Source organism: Sesamum indicum, linkage group LG12, assembly GCF_000512975.1.
Source record: "Sesamum indicum cultivar Zhongzhi No. 13 linkage group LG12, S_indicum_v1.0, whole genome shotgun sequence".
NCBI classification, from domain to species: domain Eukaryota; kingdom Viridiplantae; phylum Streptophyta; class Magnoliopsida; order Lamiales; family Pedaliaceae; genus Sesamum; species Sesamum indicum.
In genome coordinates this window covers 1,304,929-1,328,805 of record NC_026156.1, presented here as the reverse complement: position 1 = coordinate 1,328,805, position 23,877 = coordinate 1,304,929, and the positions used below count along the sequence as shown (strand labels likewise).

Sequence of the window (23,877 nt, the reverse complement as noted above, 5' to 3'; positions counted from 1 at the left end):
CATCTGTATATAGATGACATTTGTACTTTATTTAAGAAAAGATTTTATGCACGTGACGTGTATATATATTAAATGGAGTAGAAAATGAGATATAATTTGTATCAGAAAATCCAATCCACGTCCAGAGTGAGATGCAAGAAGCTTTAACATCACATCAATATCCCACGCTAGAAATATGCGGTTGATGAATTTCTGAAACTACTCATCAACATGCAGACCTATCATGATATTTTTGAAAATATAGGAAAGTAAATCGCTGCATTTTTATAATTACAGAAGGGTAAATTGTTTTTCTTTTTTCGTAGTGGAGTAATTTGCTCAATTATAATATCACATGACTTGCTTGCAATTTTTCCAAACTTTTTGTCATGAATTTTGTTCTGAAAATGAGATGTTTTTAAACTTTTCACAAAACTATATGAAATACTATACAATTGACAAATATTGAAAGAATCATGATTAGTTTTGAACGCTAATTTTGTTACTGAGTTCGTAAGTTTTTATTTCATTTTTTCTAAACTTTTTTTTCAGAAAAAGAAAGCACAACGGAGCAATTATAGAACAAAGAAAGTTATGTAAATCGGAAATTAAATTGTAAAAAAAATAGGAAACAAAATACTGACTTAAACACGTTTTTTGTTCTGTAATTATGGTATTTTGGCATTTTGATCATGTGATTTATTAGAGTAGCAATTTAGTTTTGTACATTTATAATTTTTCCAATTATAGGATAAAATTGGGTGGATTTTATCAATTTCCGATTTAATTTTGAAAATTCTGATCAATTTTATCTCGAAATTACAAAAATAAAGAGCATATAAGACTGAAATATTACTCTAGCAACTAATAAGTTACGGGATTAAAATAGCAAATGACTATAAATATATGTCTAAAAATGCAATTACACCTAAAATACTGAGAAATAAATTATATTTCAAAATACTAATTTAGAGAAAAAAAAAAGAAAAAAAGAAGAGCCCAACTCTTCCTGCCTACGAAAAGCAGAGCCAACTACAAAACGGCCGGTCGATGAAGGATTCTTGCGCCATTGATCGCTCCGTAATATCATTCTCGCCCACCACCTTAGCCCGTCACTCTGATCACTTCTTCTTTTCAGTCGTGTCCCTCATTAACGGCGACGGCCCGGCCACCAGCTTTTGTAGAAATCCAGATTTTCGTCAACCAACAACAAACCGTTTTTCTCTTTTGTCTCCTAGTAAAAGTTTACTAGGAGACAATTGGTTTTCTTCGTTCGGCACCAGGATACGTGATCACTAGAGGAAAGCTGATTGACTTCCACCCAGAGACATTCTTGATTCGAACAGAACAACGGAAGCTTTTGAAAGAATGGCATCATTCTTCATGACGGGTATATAGACTGTTTTTTTCTGTCTTGGGCTGGACTGCTTTGGTTTGAGACGATGGCCAGTCATTTGCTCCTGAACCCGTCTTTGTTACGTTTGTTCACCGGCTCTTTGCATCTGATTTTGTTGCTTGGCGCAATCGTATCATGGGTTTGCGAGAAAATTCGAGGCAATGGTGATGAAGGTCAGAAACAGAGTGTTAGGCACACAAGGCTCTTGTTTTACAGACCAACCCTGTATTCTTGTTTGAGTCTTTCCTTCTTTAATCTCGCGTTATGCGTATTTTACTGCTTTTATTGGTACACCAACGGTCGGTCTGATGAAAAGATTGTGATTTTGGTGGATTTGGGAGTGAAAACAGTAGCTTGGTTTTATCTCTCACGTTTCTTGAAAAACCAGCTTCAGAATGTAAGTGAAACGAAGTTCCCTATTGTTTTGAGACTTTGGTGGGGGGCTTTTGTCTTAGTGTCTTGTTATTGCCTGGCAATGGACATCCTTTATTACAAGAAGTACCAAACTTTGTCAGCTCTGTTTTGGGCATCTGATATTGTTTCTTTGGTGATGGGTTTGGTCCTCTGTTATTTTGGGTTTCATGGAGAATGTGAAGCTACCATCCTTGAAGAACCGCTGTTGAATGGTAGTGATACCAATGATAGAGAATCCAATCAGTTTTCCAGAGGGGACGAAACAGTGACTCCTTTTGAAAGTGCTGGTATTTTTAGTACACTTACATTCTCTTGGGTGGGTCCTCTGGTTTCTCTTGGCTATAACAGAAGACTTGACTTAGAGGATATTCCTCAGCTTTCAACTTTTGACTCTGTTAGAACGACGTATCCAGTTTTTAATGATAAGTTGGAGTCTGGTAGAGTGAAAAGCAATAGAGTCACTGCAACTATGCTTGCAAAGGCATTGATCTACTCCACCCGGTGGGAGATAGGAACTTCTGCTGTCTGCGTGATTATATTTACGTTGGCTTCGTATGTTGGTCCTTACCTCATTGACTACTTTGTTCAATATTTAAATGGTCATCAGGATGTCCGGAACGAGGGCTATATATTAGTTTCTGCATTTACTATTGCAAAGGTTTTGCAGTGCTTGGCACAGAGACAATATTATCTCAAGGTGCAACAGGCTGGATATAGGGCTAGGGCAGCACTGGTTTCTAAAATCTATAACAAGGGATTAAGTCTTTCTTCTCAATCTAAGAAGGGGCGTACCACTGGAGAAATTATTAATTTTATGGCTGTTGATGCTGAGAGGATAGGTGACTTTTCTTGGTATGTGCATGATCCTTGGACGATCATTCTAGATGTTGCCTTGGCATTAATGATCTTATATAGAACTCTTAGACTTGCTTCGCTAGCTACACTTGCTGCAACTATTCTAGTGATGTTAGTAAATATTCCATTGGGGAAATTGGAGAAGAAATTTCAGGACAAGCTTATGAAATCTAAAGATGAACGAATGAAATCAACAACTGAAGTCTTGAAAAACATGAGGATTCTAAAGCTTCAGGCTAGGGAGATGAAATTTCTGTCCAAAATCATCGAGCTTAGGAATGCTGAGGCTGGATGGTTGAGAAAATATCTTTACACAACAGCTATAATTGCATTTGTCTTTTGGGGTACCCCTGCATTTGTGTCTGTGTCGACTTTTGGTGCTTGTCTGCTAATGGGAATTCCATTAGAGTCTGGAAAGATACTATCTGCACTTGCAACCTTTAGAATTCTTCAAGAGCCTATCTACAGCCTTCCTGGTTTGGTATCCATGATTGTTCAGACTAGGGTTTCACTTGATCGAGTTGCATCATTCCTTTCCTTGGATGAGTTGCAGCCAGATGTTGTAGAGAAGCTTCCAGTTAGTAATTCTGAGATAGCATTAGAGATTACCGATGGGAGCTTCGTCTGGAATGTATCATCTCCTACACCAACATTAGAGGATATTAATTTTAAAGTGTCTCGTGGGATGAGGGTTGCCATTTGTGGCACAGTTGGTTCAGGCAAATCAAGCTTACTATCCTCTATCTTGGGGGAGATGCAGAAACTATCTGGAACTGTTAGGGTCAGCGGAACAAAGGCTTATGTTGCTCAGTCACCCTGGATACGGGGTGGAACAATTGAAGAAAATATATTGTTTTGTAAGGAAATGGACAGAGAAAGGTATAATATGGTCCTTGATGCATGCTCACTGAAGAAAGACCTGGAGATTCTTGCATTTGGTGATCAAACAATTATTGGTGAGAGAGGAATCAACTTGAGCGGTGGTCAGAAGCAGAGAGTACAGATTGCACGTGCTCTGTACCAAGATGCTGACATATATTTATTTGATGATCCGTTTAGTGCAGTAGATGCCCACACAGGAAGTCATCTGTTCAACGTAAGCACCATCCCTCCTTGTTGCTAGTATTATTTATGTCGTGCCTTAAAGTCTCATGCATAATCTTGATGATGCTCTTCTTACTTTCCTGGCTCCGTTGATTAGAGAAAAACATCTTTACATGTCCTGTATTTTATTCTTCCAATGGCAGGAGTGTATCTTGGGTCTTCTGGACTCGAAAACCGTTATCTATGTTACTCATCAAATGGAGTTCTTACCAGCTGCAGACCTCATTTTGGTGAGGTTTCCATGTCTATTTTGTTTATTGCTTGCTAATCCTCCATCCAGGTCACAAAAACTTAATCTTTTTCCATCAGGTTATGAAAGATGGAAAAATTTACCAAATCGGCAAGTATGGAGATATTTTAAAATCCGGAAGTGATTTCAAGAAGCTTGTTGGTGCACATGAGGAAGCTATGTCAGCAATCGATCCAACTGGGATAAGGAAATCAGCAAGTCCTGAGGGAAGTGGAGATGCATATGCTAAGAAACTTCCAGAAGAACAGGGATCTCAGGACGGTAATAATGTAGATAATTATAAGGAGAAAAGTGGGCAGCTTGTCCAAGAAGAAGAAAGAGAGGAAGGAAGAGTAGGATTTTCTGTTTACTGGAGTTACATCACAACGGCATATAGAGGACTTCTTGTACCCTTTATCTTGCTCGCACAGAGTCTGTTTCAGCTACTTCAAATTGGAAGCAATTATTGGTTGGCTTCGGCAACCCCTGTGTCTACAGACATGGCACCTCCTGTTGCAAGCTCTACTCTTATGCTTGTCTATATTGCTTTGGCAATCGGAAGCTCTTTTTGCATTTTGGCCAGAGCCTTGCTCCTTGTGACAGCAAGCTTCAAGACAACCACAATACTCTTTAAAAAAATGCATTTATCTATATTCCGTGCACCCATGTCTTTCTTTGATTCCACCCCAAGTAGCAGAATTCTCAACAGAGTAAGGAACTTCAGTCTCGCTTGTTTGCTCATCCGTTCCTTTTTCTTTGCTTTTGAAAATTTCGTTATTAATGCATTAAGGATGCTATGTAACTTCAAAATTAACCAAGGTTGTTCTATCACAGGCATCTACTGACCAAAGTACAGTGGATTTGGAGCTTGCATATCTAGTTGGGCAATTTGCTTTTGCCATCATACAGCTTCTTGGAATTATTGGGGTTGTGTCACAAGTAGCATGGCAAGTCTTTTTCATTTTTATTCCAGTCCTAGCTATCTGCATATGGCTAGAGGTATGCTCTATTGTCAATTAATAATTTATGTGATTTTGTAGTCTTGTAAGTTCATATAACATAATTAACCATGCAAAAAGTATCTTCTATCAGAAAAGCTGTGTAGCTTAGCATTGTCTCGTCTGCAGCAATATTACGTACCGTCGGGACGAGAACTGGCTCGATTGTGTGGGCTGTACAAAGCTCCAGTATTACAACACTTTTCTGAGACACTCTCAGGGGCAGAAACAATTAGAAGTTTCGATCAGGAATTCAACTTCCGTGATCTAAGCATGAATCTGATAGATGGATATGCTCGGCCAAGATTCCATGGTGCTGCTGCAATGGAATGGCTGTCTCTTCGCGTGGATATGTTGTCTCTTTTAACTTTTGCTTTTGCATTAGGTATCTTGATCTCTCTACCAAAGGGAACAGTGGATCCAAGTAAGTGCATCACAAGTTTTTCGCGCGCTAAAAGTTTCTTAAAACTACAAACACAACCAACTGTTTATCTTCTTTTCTTCAATTTCTGATGCAGGTATTGCTGGCTTAGCAGTGACGTATGGGCTTAGTTTAAATGCTTTACAGTCATGGATTGTTTGGACTCTTTCTAACATGGAAACGAAGATCATATCTGTTGAAAGAATACTTCAGTATTCTTCTGTTGCAAGCGAACCACCTCTTGTTGTAGAATCAAATAGGCCACAAAGTCATTGGCCAACACATGGAGAAGTTAGTATACAAGATCTTCAGGTGGGTTTTTTTCTGTTACAATTAAAATCCCCCTCTTGTTGGATTATTGTTGGCTATTTGTAAAAGGATTTGAGTATTATTTATAGGTCAGATATGCTCAACACATGCCATTAGTGTTACATGGCCTTACATGTACCTTCTTTGGGGAGAAGAAGACTGGAATTGTAGGGAGGACGGGAAGTGGTAAATCGACACTCATCCAGACCCTCTTCCGCATTGTTGAACCAGCTGGTGGACAAATATCAATCGATGGTATCAATATCTTGTCTCTTGGACTGCATGATTTACGATCAAGATTGAGCATAATTCCTCAGGAACCAACCATGTTTGAGGGGACAGTTAGAAGTAACCTCGACCCTCTTGAAGAGTACACAGACGAACAGATATGGGAGGTAGGTCTGCAAACAAATAGTGAGATTCATCATTTGATTGAAAGGAACAGTCTCTTTTCAGCACTAATATTGAACATTGTTCTTGGCTTTAGGCTCTTGACAAATGCCAGCTTGGAGATAAAGTTCGGGAGAAGCAGAGCAAGCTCGATTCTTCAGGTTTACCTCATCGACCATTTGATGCATTTCAAGTTTCTCTAACTCGTTTAACATCATTCACAATCTCCCTTTTCTTAAATTCCAAATAAACATTTCAGTCTCTGAGAATGGAGAAAACTGGAGTGTCGGCCAAAGGCAGCTAGTCTGTCTAGGCCGCGTGCTGCTAAAGAAAAGCAAGATTTTGGTGCTCGATGAGGCCACAGCATCGGTTGACACAGCAACTGATAACCTCATTCAACAAACGCTGAAACAACACTTCTCAGACTCCACAGTCATAACAATCGCACACAGGATAACGTCTGTTCTTGACAGCGCTATGGTCTTATTATTAGACAATGGTATGCAAGAACCCTTTGTCTTGTTAGCGCCACAATCTTTAGTTTCATCCTGCAACTTTCTTGGTACTTACCTAGTTCTTCCTCCGGTGCAGGACGTATTAAGGAATATGATTCTCCGGATAAGTTGCTGGAGGACAAATCGTCCTTCTTTGCAAAGCTCGTCGCAGAATACAGCATGAGATCAAGTAGTTCTAGATAGGATCTAAAGAAGCTGATGCAGCAGGTTTTGAGCCAGTACATAAACTACTTCAATGTGGTCTGAGCTCTTTGATGGGCTCATGTTTAGTTTCACATATTTGAGCTAAGTTTTTTTGAGCACAAGAGAGTAGACATGAATGCAAGGGATTGGACAGGTTCCCCTGCACTTGGAATTGGCATCTCCACCATACCACTTTAATGCTTTCCACAATGCACTACAAAAATACGGCAATAGTAAAATTTTGGACAAAATTTCAGTATTGCCCTGATATTTTACATTATTAGAAAAATGGCCCACCAGTTTTTGGAATTTTCCAATTTCACCCCTCCCCAGTATTATAGGGTTCCATATTTGGCAAAATAATTTTTAAAATAGCAAATATATATTAAAATAATTTATCAACAGCATTTCTATGACACAATCCTCTTTGTTTAAACGGTTTGCCTAAAAAATTAACTTCTCAAAAAATGGGGTATTTTCCTAATTATTTAATTTTTTTTATTATTTTCCCTAAAATTTTGGCAATAGTACAATTTTGGTATGGTACTGATGTTTTACATTATTAGTAAAATCACTCATACTTTTTAAAATTGAACAATTTTACCCCTCTTAAGTATTTTAGAATTCCATGTTTTGGATGATAGTAGTTTAATGTATGTAATAAGGTAAATTACAATAGACTTTATAAATACTCACGTATTACTTGAAAATTGTAAATATCTTTCTAAAAGAATCTGTCGTCTACTCGTAACGACTCATTATAAAGGAGTATTTGTTAGATATCTATTAATTTTAAAAAAGTATTTGTATTTTTTTAAATAATTATGAGGTATTTTTAACCACGGAAATTTTAAGAAAGTACATTTTAATGTATCATAGTATATTTAAGTTAAAAAAGAAAAAAGAGAAAATAAAACAAATTAAGAAAGCATCTGCGAGAGGGGTATATCCGTCATTTTAAGGTGGCAAGTTGCCGGTGTACTTCCTTTAGAGCAAAAGAGGAAAAAATCCAAAGAGGTGGCAGAGGCTCTCGGACAACAACAAACCACGATGAGCTTCTCAGCTGCTAGATTTCACCTCTTCAAGCTCAGGAAAAAGCCCTAGGTTCCTCCCTGCCCCCAACCCTCCAAGAAAAATTGTATCTTTGTAATTTTTTCGATTAAATTTCAATTTATTGTACAATAATTTCATGGATGCAGCAGCGGCCGCCGCCGCCTCTGAAGCCCCAATCTTCAATCGATCTACTTTCATTAGCGGTTCTAATCTGTCGTTCCTCTTTCTTCGGAGTCCTCTATTGAAATTATCCCCCAAATTTCCCCCTAGTAATCTTCGCTGCACCACCTATTGTACCCCGCCGCACAACTCCCCGATCTTTTTCTTCAACTCAAGTAAAAGAGCGCCCTTTCATTTACATTCTGTTGGGACAAGTTGTTATGAGAATGATGATAATGGTATTAATAATGTGTTGAAGGCAGCAAATATTGGCGAGGTTTCATTGAGGAGGGGGCTGGCGATTGTCGCCGCGGCGATTGGGGTGGTTGTAATATTAAGTTGCCGGAGGGCGTTGGCTGTGGAGGGTGTTATTACTGCAGGATGTGGGGTTTGGCAGCGGAGTTTGTTGGCGTTGAGGAGCTCATGGCCAAAGGTTTTGCAGGTATTGACGGTTTTCAAAGAGCAGGGTTTAGTTCTTGCGGCCTTGTTAGGGCTATCGGCTTTTTTCTCCATGGCAGAGACCTCCATTACCACTCTTTGGCCTTGGAAGGTATTGAGGACTTATAATTGGGATATTTGTATTCGTGTATAGTAAGGTTAACTTTTGTATATTTCAGGTTATAGAGTTGCAGAATGTTGCATTATCAGCTGGTTAATTTAATTTTTATTTTTTTATTATGAGTACATCTCTTATGCTGTATTTGAAGAGAGTCTAATGAATGTGACATATACATTTTCTTTGTCTTCCTCAATTTGTAAATTGCGACAAAAGAAAGCCAATCCTTTTTCTTTTCTAGCCACAAAATTACTATTTACTGCTGAGTTGGAAGGTAGCAACCAGGACAAACCATATGGAACCTTCGCAGAACATGGTTACTTTTGTTTTATTTTACCTTTCAGGGTTTGGAACCTGTATTTGCTGCATCTGTTATCAGAAATTAAGAAGGTGTTGTAGCATGAATGTTGTCCATTGGAGCAAGTTAGGTCTGTTTTTTATCTATTCCTTTTAAAATATCTTGTGAAGCTCCAATTAATTTGTTTATTACTGAAAATTTGAGAACATGCTATTCCAGATTGACAATCATTAGATTTTGCTCTTTTCATGCTCTCCAAGTTGTGGTATTGTGTTATTGTGACTTGTGATATAATGGAAGCATGGAAATGGTGTAGCTGCTAGGCAAATAACCAGTTTGTGCCCAAATATATTTTCTTGAGCATGACAATTATACTTATTGCATTGTGTCACGGACTTATGGTTTGGTGTAATTGACTGACAAACCTCTGCTGCTTTTTTGGAAATTGGCATTTGTTTTTCGTATCTGTTTCTCTCCTTTCTCCTGAAAGTATAAATAATAATTATGCTACATGCAGGTGAGGGAACTGGCTGAGAAAGAATCTGAGAATGGTGTGTTCAAAATGCTACGAAATGACGTTACTCGATTTCTGACAACAATCCTCATTGGCACCACGTACTGCTCTTTTGTTGAGTTGACTAGCTGTTCTTTTCTTTTTTATTTTGAATGTGAACGTGTTTTCTTATTGTAGATATTTTAAATGCTCAGAGTGGTGAATATTGGTGCTACAGCATTGGTCACTGAAGCTGCAACAGCAATATTTGGTGAAGCTGGTGTCAGTGCAGCTACTGGAGTTATGACAGTATGTTTTCAGTTTCTTTTGACTTTTTATGCAGTAAATGTTTGAGTTGGTAGAACCCTGTTTGTTTGATCTACTTCGTTAATATAATGGTCGAGTCCCTAGAAGTTCTTCTGAAAGTTTCTCTTCTAAAGTGAATGTTCACTATTCTTATAGATGGTATCTTAACGCAATTTGGCGAATGCAACATGGAGAATTATTTTTCAATTCATAATGGAAAATGTGTGCCATCTCTTTTAATTACTGACTTTATTTCTGACGCTTACTTTCTATTTTTTAAATGGATTTTTTTTTTCCAAAAAAAGTAATAGAAATCTATTTTAATCATGTTAAGAGTAACGCCTTAAGAATGCAGCTATTCTGCTTATGTTTCAAAAATATTTTGGGAATCTGGATTTAAAAGTCTAGTTTTATGTTTCTTCATCTTTACTTGAATGACGTGGAAGTCTGAATTTTGGTGTCTAACAAAAAACTTCGTAAGTTGGAATATTTTCCTATAAGGAGTCTTGTCTGCGAAAAGAACTGTCTTCTCTAATGTCGTTATATCTGTTTGTCTTTATTTCTATGCTATCTGTGCTAATGTTCGCGAGAACTCTATATTCATTTCCTCCCCCTTTGTAAAGTGAATCTTGACTCTGCTTAGTATGAGAAGATAATTTAGTTGTTTTTATCTGAATGCTTGATAAGCCTTAAACTTCCAATAATACCAGGTAGCTATTCTGCTCCTCACTGAAATTACTCCTAAAAGTATAGCTGTTCACAATGCCACGGAGGTCGCGAGGTTTGTGGTGAGTTTTAAGCTGCTACTTTCTTTCTGGATTACATTAAAAGTCTAAACAAATGGTCATATTGATTTTTGATACGCCCTATTCCGGAAGAAGTAAAATAAAATAGAATAAAGACAATTCTAGCACAAAATATGCCTTTGTACATTTTCTAAGAACTGCAATTTCTGTTACCTTTAGGTTAGGCCAGTTGCATGGCTTTCGCTGGTGCTGTATCCTGTGGGAAGAGTCGTAACATATCTGTCAATGGGAATGCTAAAACTGCTAGGTCTGAAAGGAAGAAGGTTCGGTTTATCACTAATTGGAAATTTATTTTGCTTCCCTTTTTCCTCTCTGCCTTCGATATCTCTTATGAGGTTCTTTTATGTATTTATAATTTTCTCATTTGTTATCTGGCTACCTAATTCCAGGATGTGAAAAGTTTCTCCGCAATGGTAGTAATCATTCTAAAACAATGTAGAACATCTGATGAATAATTATTTGACAGGAAATTAATACTGGCTTACTAACAACAATGTGTTGACAAGTAAGAGTACTGTTAACATTGACTCAACTGTCCTTTTTGTGACCTGAAGCATAATATCTATCCATACTTGTTGGCTATGTCGAACGAATTGTTTATAAATCAGTGATTTCTCTTGTTGCTATTTATTTTTCTTGTAACCTGTTAATGTTATTCGCTGATACTTTTTTACATATTTCTTTAATTATTTTGCACTATTGCTTTACTTTGTTTACTTTGATGTATTAGTGAACCATATGTAACTGAAGATGAGCTAAAGTTAATGCTACGAGGAGCAGAGTTAAGCGGGGCAATCGAGGAGGAGGAACAGGTAAATGATGGGTTTTATCATTATGAAAACATGTTGCTGGAGGTAGATTAGTGTAGCTTGTGTTTGCAATATTATTTCTGCTCTCTAATTCTTGAGCACCTGGAAGATACACACATTAACCTTAGCAAAGACCAGAGCCTTCTTTCATTATTTTAGTTTGCTGCTACTTGGTTATGTTTTGCCATTATGAATTGATCAAACTGTATAATATGAAACTTGTATTTCATAGAATCCAAGACGTGCTACTGCCTATGGATTTATATCTTATTCGCAGGTTATATTTGTAAATTCTAATGTGGGATTGGAATTTGACAGGATATGATCGAAAATGTTTTGGAGATAAAAGATACACATGTTAGAGAAGTGATGACACCTCTTGTTGATGTTGTTGCCATTGATGCTAGTGCAACACTTGTTGATTTCCACAATTCATGGGTGGATCATCAGTATTCCAGGTATTGCCGGCATGTCTTTTGCTTTGTCATTTTTATGATTGTTTAAGAAGTTATCCACTTGCTTGTAGGGTGCCTGTCTTTGAGGAGCGTATTGACAACATTGTTGGTATTGCGTATGCGATGGATCTTCTGGATTATGTGCAGAAGGTTGACTAATTAATGATGATATTAATCACTCCTGAATGCTGTTCCTTCATATTTTATAATTGTACACAAAAATCTCATAGTATGCAGAATTATATTCTGTTTGGTTTTGAAGGGGGAACTTCTAGAAAGTTCTGTGGTGGGTGACATGGCGCACAAACCTGCATACTTTGTTCCTGGTAAATTACAGCACTTTGATTTTCATATTAGTTCCTCAAAAAAAACATGCCTGGAATTCTGGATTCCATGTTACAAATTCGGTAATTGCTAATTCAAAATTAGTTTGGTGGGAAAATGGACACCTCCTTCCTTTCAGTCAACCTGCTGTTCCATAGTTAAAGCCCTGACGCATCCTTGAAGATGTATCTTTTATGAGAATTAAGATAAAAGCGGTCAAATGGTCTCCTGCTACATCTCAGTCCAAATACTACATAAAGTTTTGGTTCTTTCAAGAACTATATCTACAATTCCAGAATAGTGCATATTAACTCTTGATTAGTGGTGATGTTTGATTTTATGACTGACATTATATTTAGCCCTTGTACATCTAAAAATCCATACAATATTGCAGATTCAATGTCTGTGTGGAATCTTCTTAGAGAGTTCCGAATCAGGAAGGTACATATGGCGGTTGTCCTAAACGAATATGGAGGAACTGTTGGTGTAAGCGATTCTTTTTTATTTATACATTTAAAGCCTAATTATTTTATTTATCCATATGGGTGAAGTTTCTGCTCTGAATAAGATGTCTTCTATTTTTTTTCTAACAGATTGTGACCCTTGAAGATGTGGTTGAAGAAATTGTAGGTGAAATTTTTGATGAAAATGATTCAAAGGTAAGGGGTTAAAATATTAATTTCTTAACTTGTGGGTAAGGCATTTAATACTTTTTACAACTTTGCTGATTTCCGGTACTTGTCCTATCATCACAGCTATATTCTGCATTGTGGCATTGCCATTGACTGAATTTTTTATATAAAAACGGAGACATATTTCTGCAACTGCAGTTCAGAGATCTTGTTTTCACTGCTCATCAAGCTGCCTACTACAGGCACTTAGTGAAGTGGTTTCTGGTCTTTGTTATGCTCTTTCAATGCCTTCAAAAAATTAAAGATATCTTGAATCAAAGAAGTGTATAGGCATTCACATGCGTTATCATTGCCCATCCAGGAGCCTGTTTCATATCATCTACTATCTCATTTGAGTAATATCATCTACTGTACTCAAGTCTTCAACTGCCTTCTGGAGTTTACATTGTGCTTTGCTTACTTATAGTGAACCATTTAATTACCTTGATTAGAGGATCCTGCTGTGTAAAGATGAAAAGGCTTCAGATTAGGGCTTCCAACCTCTAGTTTAGGTTTGTTTATGCTCGTAATGTAAGTTCTGGTTGGTAATACTGAAGGAGCATTGCTTGATAAACTGGCTTCCGACCTATATTTATTTTGTGTTCCAGGAGGAAATTCAGAAAAAAACTGGCTACGTTGTCATGCGTGCTGAAGGCATATATGATGTAGATGCTAATACATCAATTGATCAGCTCTCTGAAGATCTTAATATTAAGATGCCAGAGGTATTTCCATTTTGCTAATGCTGCTATGGTTTACTGGCCATCCAGGAATTTCAAACTTCAAAGCATGTTTCTGCATTCATGATACATTGGAATGATGACACAAAAATTATCTTGGGTTATTATGGGGTTCTTTTACTGATTGTTCTTTTTGATCGTCGAGATTCAGATGTATCAGCATTGACATCAATTATATTTGGCAGTCTTTTTATAGTTAATGGTTTTTGGTTCTATTGGAACTTGTTGCAAGCTTAGAAATGATCAAACATGACATGTTTGAGGAACACTTGTTTAGCATACCACTTCTTTTTAGAAGATAAAACAATGTGGTATCATTTACTAATCTAGGATGCAACCAGTTGTGTTTGTCTATGTAATGCTTTTCGACATTGACGTCCATCATGCAATGTAGTATCATTTACAAATCTAGGATGCAATGTAGTTGTGTATGTCTATTTAATGCTTGTTCACATGGTTGTCCATCGTGCAGGGTCATCAGTATGAAACAGTGTCAGGTTTTGTGTGTGAGGCATTTGGATATATCCCAAGGACAGGTGAGACTATAAAAGTGGTCCTTGAAAGAGCAAATCGAGATGATCATGATGATTATAATGGAACAGAATCTGACCGACAAGATGAAAATGAGAAGACTCAGATATTTAAGCTTGAGGTTGTGCCTTATATTTTCTACTTAAATTGTTGTTTTCCTCTCATCTTCCTTTGCTCTCTTTCTTTTCATTTGTAACCTGAATTACTTACATCCATGATGCTGCTAAGATAAGATTGATATGAAGTTTCTTACAGTAGAGAGGTGGTGCACTTAGTGTCAGTACAGAAGAAAATTAGACGAGCCTGCTAAAGAACTTTCTGCTATTCATGGGTCTCTTAGTGTCTAGTTTAGTGGAGACCATAAAGCACCCTTCTTTATCTGCTGATTATGTTACAAATAAGTTCAAGACAGGCATGTATAATTTGAGAGCATCAAGATGTCTAGAGTTACAACTCTTAGAGCTGGTAATGTAATGTTTAATGAATGTTTATATGATTGGTGCAGATACTAGCAGGGAATGCCAGAAAAGTTAGTGCTGTCAGATTTGAACGGATAAACAATGATGAGGCATCAGTAGAGTCCAAAGATGTAACTCGTTTGTTAACCAAAGTTGGAAAACGGAAAGTCGGCAGTGATGATGAATTAGATAGGACAGAGTGCGATGAGGTGGCCTCATTTCATGAAATAGCCAACGATTTTGTAATGTCTGTACAGAAAGACAATATCGATCAAGTAAGTAAAGAGTAGTTGTATTCATAAAAAGAAGAAAAAGAAAAAAAAAAAAAAAGAAAGGGCACAGTAGTTGCATTACCCATTCTTTTCACCCACAGAGAACGGAAGGGAAGTGGAGAAATTTTTTGAATTATAAGAAATAGCAGTTCTGTGTGCTGTTTGGTAGCAAATGAACTCTCAGAGCTGCGAAGTGTCCACCTATGAATCATCATGCTTTGGGTTCTGGAAGATGAAATGTGGAGTTTGCATTTGCAGCAAGATGTCTCAGAAAGTCGGCAACATTGTGGGGGTTTGCATCCGCATTGATCCAGTAATGGGGAGAATAAGATAGCCACATCCACAAGGCACCCGCTTTTCTGAGCAACCAAAATAGTTTGTTGATAGTAGAGGTTTAGTCAGGATCTCCACTTGTTGTAATACCTTTGGTCTTGCTAATGGCCAGTAGCGGTAGCAGTAGCAGTAGCAGCTGATTTACTGTCCAAGTGTGGGGTGCTCTCACTCTCTCTGATTTGATTTGATTTGATACATGGTCAAATCAACTTCACTCTGCATGAATGATATAAAATCTAATACCTGTATTGCATGCCCAGTTCGAAATGTTAAAAGCGTAGCTTCCCAACTATATATATATCATCAGTTCTGATGTGTCTTCAAGAGTCGTGATCATTTGGCATAAACGCGCAAATAGACCCCGTAAAATCAGTTGTTATTAGGGTCTTCAAATTTGATAATTGAATATATATTAGTGAATTATCACCTCATATGAGTAGATTATAGAAATCGAACAACATTATGATTAAAAGGTTACGTAGTTTTTATTTAATTATTATTATTATTAAATGAAGTATAAGATTTGAGACATTTTGATAGTGATTGCATGTACTTTGGTGGTTAATACAAAAGTGGTGATGGATTGGTGAATGAAAGATGAAGAAGACACATTCTTCTTGTGTAGTGTAACATTTTGATTTGCATGCTGAATTATTCATTCATAAATATTAAATACTCCACATCCATGCCACGCCACGCCACGCCACTTTTAGATGAATGACATCTCATACGATTCTTTCTTTCTAAAAATTAAATTAAACTGTTAAAATTTACGTATTCTCATACAATTCTTTCTTTCCAAAAATTAAATTAAACTGTTAAAATTTATGTATTTTTAATTTATAAAACCTAATATGATGATAATGTTTTACCAAATAAACTATTGATTGGCCTTCTCTCGAGCTACTCACTACTGATTTGATTTGATGGTCATAGATTCAGTACTTCCTACAAGCTGCAGGGACCCACAAGTTCCGCCGACCTCGCCAAGACCTTCGCGTGAATGCAACTGGGTCGAGTCCCAGTTATGTGGGCCCAACACCACGCTCACTGTCGGCCGTTCATCAAAAGCATGAAGCTATAATAATTCTATTGACGACGAATATGTTAGATTTTCTGTCCTAAAGCTGATTGCGTACATGACGGCGTGAAAGAGCCACCAAATCCTAATTACCTCATCATTCCTCCAATATAAGATACGCAATTAATTAAAACCCCTAATATTTTAGCTTTATAATTAAAACTAATTTGTCATAAATAAATAATTAAAGTTTTTTTTTTCTTTCACTTAATGTGGGTGTATTTACTATAATAAATATATTTATCTTCCTTATTATGAATTTATTGTAATATAAATGTAATATTTAATGTGTTTTCCAATCAATTTGACTGATCACCCCTATTCTAGACTCTACATTAATGAAATAATAGTGGCAGATTTCTTTGGACAATTTGAATCCATTACAATCATTTAATAATACTGAAATAAGAGGTGGTCAGTGGTCACTGCCAACTTTTTTGATGCCATATATGTATTATAAATTGACGCTGCCATTCTATTCATGTTGTTTTATTAATAAAAGAAACAAAACCCAAACATGGCTCCTCAACATATGGAAACATCACAATTACAAATTCTATTTCTATGTGTAATTTCTTGTCAATATATCTGATTTGAGGATATTTTATGAATGTTGTCTTGTAATTTTTCTGAAAATTGTTATGATTTTCATACCAATTCTGAATGTATCTTCTTAATTCAAGGTTTTTACGGCCTCAGCTCAATTGGATCGAAACCAATTTAATGTCACTATTGAATTATTTTGCCTTTTGTATAATTAGGTGAAATTTGTAAATAATCATCCTTCATACGATCTACTGACTTAAACATTAAAGAACTATTATCAAGACCTTTTCGATGCAGTTTAAGGGAAGGTAGTGTGTTTTGTAGGACATCTTGGATTATCAAGTCCTTTCTTATTAAAATAGAACTCATTTTTTGTTCCAAAAAGTCATATGTGTTGTGGTTTTTGGACTAAAAAATCGCCATTTGACACTGAAAAGACGTTGTGGTTTTGGGACTAAAAAGGCATAATATTGAACTTTATAGAACTAAAAACGTTACTTTTTATTCTTATTTTGTAAAATTAAAAAAATATTTTACCCCTGAGTAATGAATACACAGTGTGATTGAATCAAGAATATGGCAAAATATTATAGCCCATACCAACAAATAAAGAGACATAATGCTTATCACCAGATCAATGAAGATATAATAAAAGATTAATAAAAGTGAGACATTGTTAAGTGGGAAAAACAAAAGTGGTCATATTATTAAACTAACTGACGCTAATTATATATAGTGGCGGACATCTCAACTTTTTTTATTACACATGCAGTTCGGAGTAGTTGGGTGACAGTTAATATTGTTTTTCCTACGCCGCCGCCGCCAAGGCGTGGGACCCGCTGGTACGGTTTGATAAATCCCCAGCGTGGAACCTGGCCTAACCCTAATCTTGGGTTGAATTTATGTTGTTGTAGGCAAATAAGATGGTTTGTAAAATCTTTATAAATTAATAAATTTTTTAAAATAGTAAAATTTTTCGATTTTAATTTGGGCCTTTATAAAAAATTATTTAATTTGATAAGATAATAAGATAAAAAAAAATTTAATTTTTTTTTTTATAAATATTAGGTCCTATTAAAATTCTAAATTAATAATTCATAAATATTATAATTATAAATATTAAATATGAAGTTTGTAATGCTTTAAGCATTTGATCATTTATGGATGATTTTGCCATGCCTTTTAGATGAGAAGACATAGTTGAGTGTTATGAATTATTTTATTTCGATATTGAGATTTATATAGTATATGTTTGATTCATCATGTATGAATATATTTAATTGGCTATAACAGTTATTTAAGTGTAACGAATTAATATACACATATATATTTAAGTAATTACAATGAATTGATACATGCATCCATGAATATAATAGTTAATTGTATATAATGAATCGATATTATACATGAATGCATTTAATTAGTTACAAAGAATTGATTGATGCATGAATATAATCAATGAAACATATATGAATTCATTTATTTTCAATACGTATATACTAAATTTGCTTAATTTAAAAAATCTCTCTTTTAATTAATAACAGGTACACATACATCTCTGTTTAAAAGATCGTACAGATAAAATTTCATGGTCTCAACATTATTAATTTATAGAGATTTTACTGATGTCTTTTATTTTTTTAAAAGAAGTAATTATATGATAATTATCTAATTACTTGGTGTGTTAGAACACAGGATTCTGATATTGTTATATATATAATTTAAATTTTTGAATAATTAATTCCATCAATATATATATATATTTCAATGAAAACATAGTAAGTATCGAAATACTAAATTTCTCATGAAATATACAAATTTGCATTTTTATGATAAATTTATATTGCGTTTTACATTACATATTAATTTAACATATAGCTGTGCTCCCTGTCTATAAAATTTATTATATTTTTAGAGAGAAATTATATAGAAGTCTTATATAATTGTAATATGAAATGTAATATACATTTTGGTAAAAAGACAAGATCCATGTCAAGTTAGAGAAATTTGAGGATGAGGAGAACCCCAGCTTGAATTGAGTTTGGACGAACTTAAATTAAGTATATAACAAGTACAATATATTTGTAGTGTGATTGATGTACCGACGAATCACATAATATGATTTGGATAAAACCAAAATTATAGAGTGAAAAGTTTTAACCCATGATCGCTAAATCTGCAGCAGGAGATTATGTGAAAGAACTCCAGCATTCATGAACTGTATAATTACATTACATGTTAAGGGTTTTTGACATTTATTAATTGAACTGTGTAATTAAAATAAATTACAGTTGAAGCAGCTTTTGCGTACGATGAATGCGCATCCATTTGCAGCAATGTTTAAGGGCACTGAAAATGATGCAGTTCCGATGCAAATACACCATTGTTTTATATCCAACGTCGCCCAATGACCCATAACACCCATCATCTCACTCACCGCCACCTGAAGAATCCCGATGGTTACCAGACAACCAAGAAACAAGCAATTCTTGCCCGCTGATGATGATTTCTCCCGCCCAAGAATATCAGTTTTCTTCAGATCAATATTGGAACAGATCAACATGAACACCTGACAGAAGGCGTAACAGTTGAAAATCATTGTTTCCAAGGCCGATTCACTGACCTGGAAACAGGCTTTTCCCTTCGTTCCCAGTATCAGAATGACAGTGATCTGGGAGACAGATTGGAGGGCTATGTTTCTGTACATGCTCCTGGTTATGACCGGACCTGAACCATAAACCTTTGGTCGGGATTTGTTCCTTTCAGAGGAATAATGTGTGTGTACAGTTCCGATCGCCGTTGCCAGTGTTCCGAGAACTCCCATGATCAGATTTGTCCATAGCAGCTGGAACGAGCTTATGAGCTCCTCCCTGTCCAGAGCAGCTGCACCAATGAAATTTACAGTGAAAGCTGAAATTCCCAGGGTGAGCTGTAAGTTCACGATTTTTTCCAGGTTTCCGCAAACCTGCTTTCCCAACCTTATGATTCCTGGGATTTGAGAGAAGTTTCTGCTAAGGACAAGGATATCGCCATCTTCCTTGCAGACTTGTGGGCAGTGATCGTCATCGCCCGTGAAAATGCCAACATCGGCTTGTTTCATCAGCGGGCAGTCTCTAATGCACGAAACAGTTGCAGCTACTCTCTCACCTTTTTGTCTCAGGCACTGCACCATCAACAACTTATCAGCTGGAGAGGAATTCGCCATTACATGAATGTTATCAATCATATTCATGCGGTCTTCTTCGGAGCTGGTTCGAAAATCAGAAGCATCTACTACTGCTCCACTTTCGCTGATATCATCTTCAGGCCTCAGGATTCCGCAGTTCAGGGCTATGATTCTCGCCGTGTTTATGTCATCGTCCACCAATAACTTGACCCCGATTCCAGATTTTCGACAATCTTCAATTGCTTCTATCGTCTCAGGTGTATAGGGATTCTTCAAACCCACTAGCGCTAACAAAATTAGACCATCTTCCGATGGTTTGAGGGTTTCCACGCCAGCATAATTATGACCTACTTCTTCTCTCTCCTTTTCCTCGGTTCTGGAGTTTTCTTCTTCCTGAGTTTCTTGTTTGTAAGCAAAAGCAAAGCAGCGACGTCCACATGAAACAAGACCATCAACTATTTGGAGAAATTCACTTCTTTTGTTGTCGTCTAGGGTTTCTATAGTTCCATCTACGGTATAATAACGAGAGCACATAAATACTATGAGCTGCGGGTCTCCTTTCCAGTGCACGTGCAGCCCTTTATCTGATGCACTACTGTTGTGCTTCATCACCAAGCAACTAACAAAACTCTTGTCCATATCAGGTGCTTCATGTCGAATGATGGAATGATTTCTGTGAAACTCATGATGATCAATATTAAGGCCAAGCACCGGCCTTGCCCAACTAAGAAGAGATATATCTGCTTGGCCGTTGTGGCCTGTGTGGACAAATATACCTTCCCGCAGGATATCCAGAATTTGATTATCTACTTGTCTGAGCACATTCTGATCGACGAGGCTGGTTCCAACCCACCAATCAGCCATATTAGCGTGCTGCAGAACTAAATCAGCCGTTTTACCATCTAAGCAAATGGTGGTAACTAAGCCAATTGTTGCACTTGCTGGAAGCTTTTGGATAATTGCCCCACGGGACTTCATTTTTTTTGCTGCGTAGAGCAATAATGAGGTGAAAATGGCTAAAGGTAAGCCGTCTCTCCTGGCAAAGAGCAGCACGCAAAGCATGGTAACTAAGCCCTTCGTCTGTGATGATGTTTCCTTCTTCATCAGTTTTATGGATTCATCCATTAAATCCTCAAATGTTCCCTTCACTCCATTGGAATCAAGATTGTGGTCCCTATCATCAGTCTTGTGATCTTGTCTCCACACAAAACACCGGACTAGTTGCAGTATTAGAAGGATCAGCGTGAGGCTCAACAAAATGTTCTCCAATTTGGAGTTTGTTTTCTCAATTGCATCCAGTAGTTGCGCCTTTGGCCTCTGATGATCATTCTGCCGGATGAGGGCTATTGATCTGATGAGCCTGCTTCTTTCTGTGTTCTCTCCTACGGATGTCACGAGCATTCGGCAGTGGCCTTTAACCACCTTGGCACCAGTAAAAAGAGAATGATATGGTGAAAGGATGGAGCCCATTTCCCCCACACCCTCATTGGGCTGAAATGAATAGCCATCGATGAATATCCCATCAGCAGGCACCTCATCTCCGGTCTTCAAGTATACGATATCACCAACTACTACTTGGGATTCAGTAATCTTCTGCATCTTACCATTTCTCACCACCAGGAGGACTTTCTTGTGCTGCTTCAAGGATTTTTTGATCATCCATCTGCCTTGGAAGAATCTGAAAATGGCTCCAAAACTGATAACAATAGATATGTTCAGGAAAATGAACGCTCCATCAGTCAATCCTTCCTCCATACCATTTCTCTTAATCCCAATTGCAAGAGAAATCACTGCGCAGCACAGAAGAAGGAAGATCGCCATGTCCTTGCAAGCATCCAACAAGAGCTGCTTGAGACTTTGAGCGATGTCACACGATAGAGTGATCAAATTTGAACCAAAGACTTTGGTTCGAAAATGAAGATCTCTTTGATCCCCAATAATTCCCGTATCCAGGTTTGTTCTTAACGCAGAAAAAATACCACAGAGTTGCAGGGACTCTGTGTGCATATTAACCTCAACTATTTCTGCCAATCTCTCGGGACTGATGAAGAAATACTCTTCAGGCCTACCAAGTTGATGATGCTGCAGCTCATTGTGCGAAATCAGGAGTGTCGACGTTATAGGTTCATGGCGAGCACCGTTTGAGTGCATTTTCTGCACTTGTAAGATCAGTGGCGGGCGAGGGAGGTGATCATATAAAAAGAGAATTAGATTGAAAGAAGAAGGTAGTGATAGTTCATGATGATGAGGATATGATCAAGTTATTAACTGGGAAGATTATATGCAAATGCAGAAAGAAGAAGTAAAGCTGAGGAGGTGGCGCTGCAGTTTTCCTACAAGAGAGTTAGAAATGTGATGATGGCCTCTCCACGTACATTAATATTCCATCTCCTGTTGCATGAAACGGAGAGGTCCAGGATGTGAACTTTCCTTTAAAAAAAAACATATACATACATGGAAAATAGGGCAGCTATCTCTCCTTCCTCGAAATTTCATTACAATGTCTTTGGAACACGCATTTTGTTATCTTATGTATTTGGTCCAAGTCTTTGGATTATTAATTATTTCTAGTAAAGAAACATTATAAGGTTTATCATCAGTCTAATTAAAATTGTTGTTTATTAATAAATAACACAAATGAATTAATGGTTGATATATATTGAGATAATGAAAGTGTACGTACGATAAAGTGGCCATCCATCTCCCCTGATCATCATTTACACTACTCAGTGCACCTGGTAAATGGTACAGTTTAGTGTTTGATATTTCAAAGTCGCTTTTCAAAAGCCGAAGTTTTAGCTATTTTGGTGAGAAAGCTAGAAGACCACCACTTGAGACGTGCAACTCTTGTAATGCTTTAATATAACTAGTATCTTATAAATTATTGCACGACATTTTTGTCCAGAAATTAATGTTTACAATTTCCCAGTTAACTACTCTTTCAATCCCAATTCATGTGCAAGAAAAATAGTTTGGTTAATTTTATTTAAGAGAAGAAGGCATCATCTTATCCCACGTAAAGAGCTTCAAGATTGAAGGTCTTGGTTTACGACCTTCAACACTTTGTGTTTTTATGTTTTGTAATGTTGTAAAGGAAATAAAGTTTTTGGTCCCACAAGTTAAGGTTTATTGCACTTTTGGTCTTATTCATTATGAGATTCGCACTTTTAGTCTCGTAACTTATAAAAATTAGTATTTTTGGTTCTCATCTATTTTTTTGTCTGCAATCTAATGGTCTAACCCACTTATGCTCCTTCCAAAAATTCGAGATCCGCAGGTCAGGATAATTGGGACCCACACCCCGACCCAGCATACTCGCCTATTGCAACTACCAGGTTGAGTTGCAGGTCATGACTGTATCCATGACCCGCCTTGAAGACCTATACTTGTAGACCGTTGATTTATACGTGGTTAGGTTAAGATGATGAAGCATGGCAAAATACGAGTAGACCTCTCATGCATGCAAGTTGACCCATTCAAATACTATAAATACCATATGTTCAGCCATTTATGGTAAGACACTAATTACTCTAGTAACCCACTTTAGATCGTTTCAGTTCGTATTTCGATTACCTATTCGATCTCGAATACTTTATTAACTTAAGCATCAAAGAGTCTTAGTTGGGGACCACCCAGCGAGCCTAATGATCTCCTCTCTTTTCTCAGGTCCACATCTTTCTAAGGATGTAAGGTGACCGACGACCTGTGACCCGAATTACCCTAAAAAAAAAATTAAATTACACTTACATCCCCCAAAAATTTTTCATTTACACCTATTCCCTTTTCATTAAGGTTTGGATAGAAAATAAAAAATACATGAATTTTTAATTTTGGCCACAGTCTCGTCTCAATTCTATTCGTTTACATTTTTCAAACATTCTTAAGAAAAGGAAAAACTCAATACGAGTAAATTAATAATTTCTATATCACTGTTCGAAGTCAGATAAGTATTTTTTTATTTGATAAGAATATTTATAATTTTATAAATAATAAAAAAAACTATTCATAATTATATTTTATAAATAGA

The 23,877-nt window shown here is 36.6% G+C and overlaps 3 protein-coding genes across 4 annotated transcripts; 2 read left to right on the top strand and 1 right to left on the bottom strand.

The window, feature by feature from the left end:
* Window positions 973–7,100, top strand: LOC105174951 (ABC transporter C family member 3-like). The gene is made up of 10 exons (XM_011097218.2): window positions 973–3,740; window positions 3,892–3,978; window positions 4,058–4,687; window positions 4,812–4,976; window positions 5,105–5,399; window positions 5,494–5,708; window positions 5,795–6,100; window positions 6,193–6,256; window positions 6,355–6,594; window positions 6,687–7,100. Exons 1-10 carry the CDS (start codon window positions 1,422–1,424, stop codon window positions 6,791–6,793), a joined length of 4,428 nt encoding a protein of 1,475 aa, XP_011095520.1. The 5' UTR covers window positions 973–1,421; the 3' UTR covers window positions 6,794–7,100.
* Window positions 7,786–15,363, top strand: LOC105174950 (DUF21 domain-containing protein At1g55930, chloroplastic). Of its 2 annotated transcripts, none has more exons than XM_011097216.2 (14): window positions 7,786–8,555; window positions 9,377–9,474; window positions 9,568–9,661; window positions 10,369–10,446; window positions 10,624–10,727; window positions 11,195–11,276; window positions 11,592–11,731; window positions 11,800–11,878; window positions 11,991–12,054; window positions 12,447–12,538; window positions 12,646–12,711; window positions 13,332–13,448; window positions 13,936–14,115; window positions 14,500–15,363. In XM_011097216.2, the coding sequence occupies exons 1-14, from the start codon at window positions 7,983–7,985 to the stop codon at window positions 14,740–14,742; spliced, it is 2,010 nt and encodes a 669-aa protein (XP_011095518.1). In that variant the 5' UTR covers window positions 7,786–7,982; the 3' UTR covers window positions 14,743–15,363. The 2 variants fall into 2 exon arrangements, with proteins under 2 accessions (XP_011095518.1, XP_011095519.1); XM_011097217.2 differs by having other exon boundaries at window positions 8,538–8,555; window positions 9,551–9,661.
* Window positions 18,960–22,001, bottom strand: LOC105175156 (calcium-transporting ATPase 12, plasma membrane-type-like). The gene has a single exon (XM_011097503.1). The coding sequence runs from the start codon at window positions 21,999–22,001 to the stop codon at window positions 18,960–18,962; it is 3,042 nt and encodes a 1,013-aa protein (XP_011095805.1).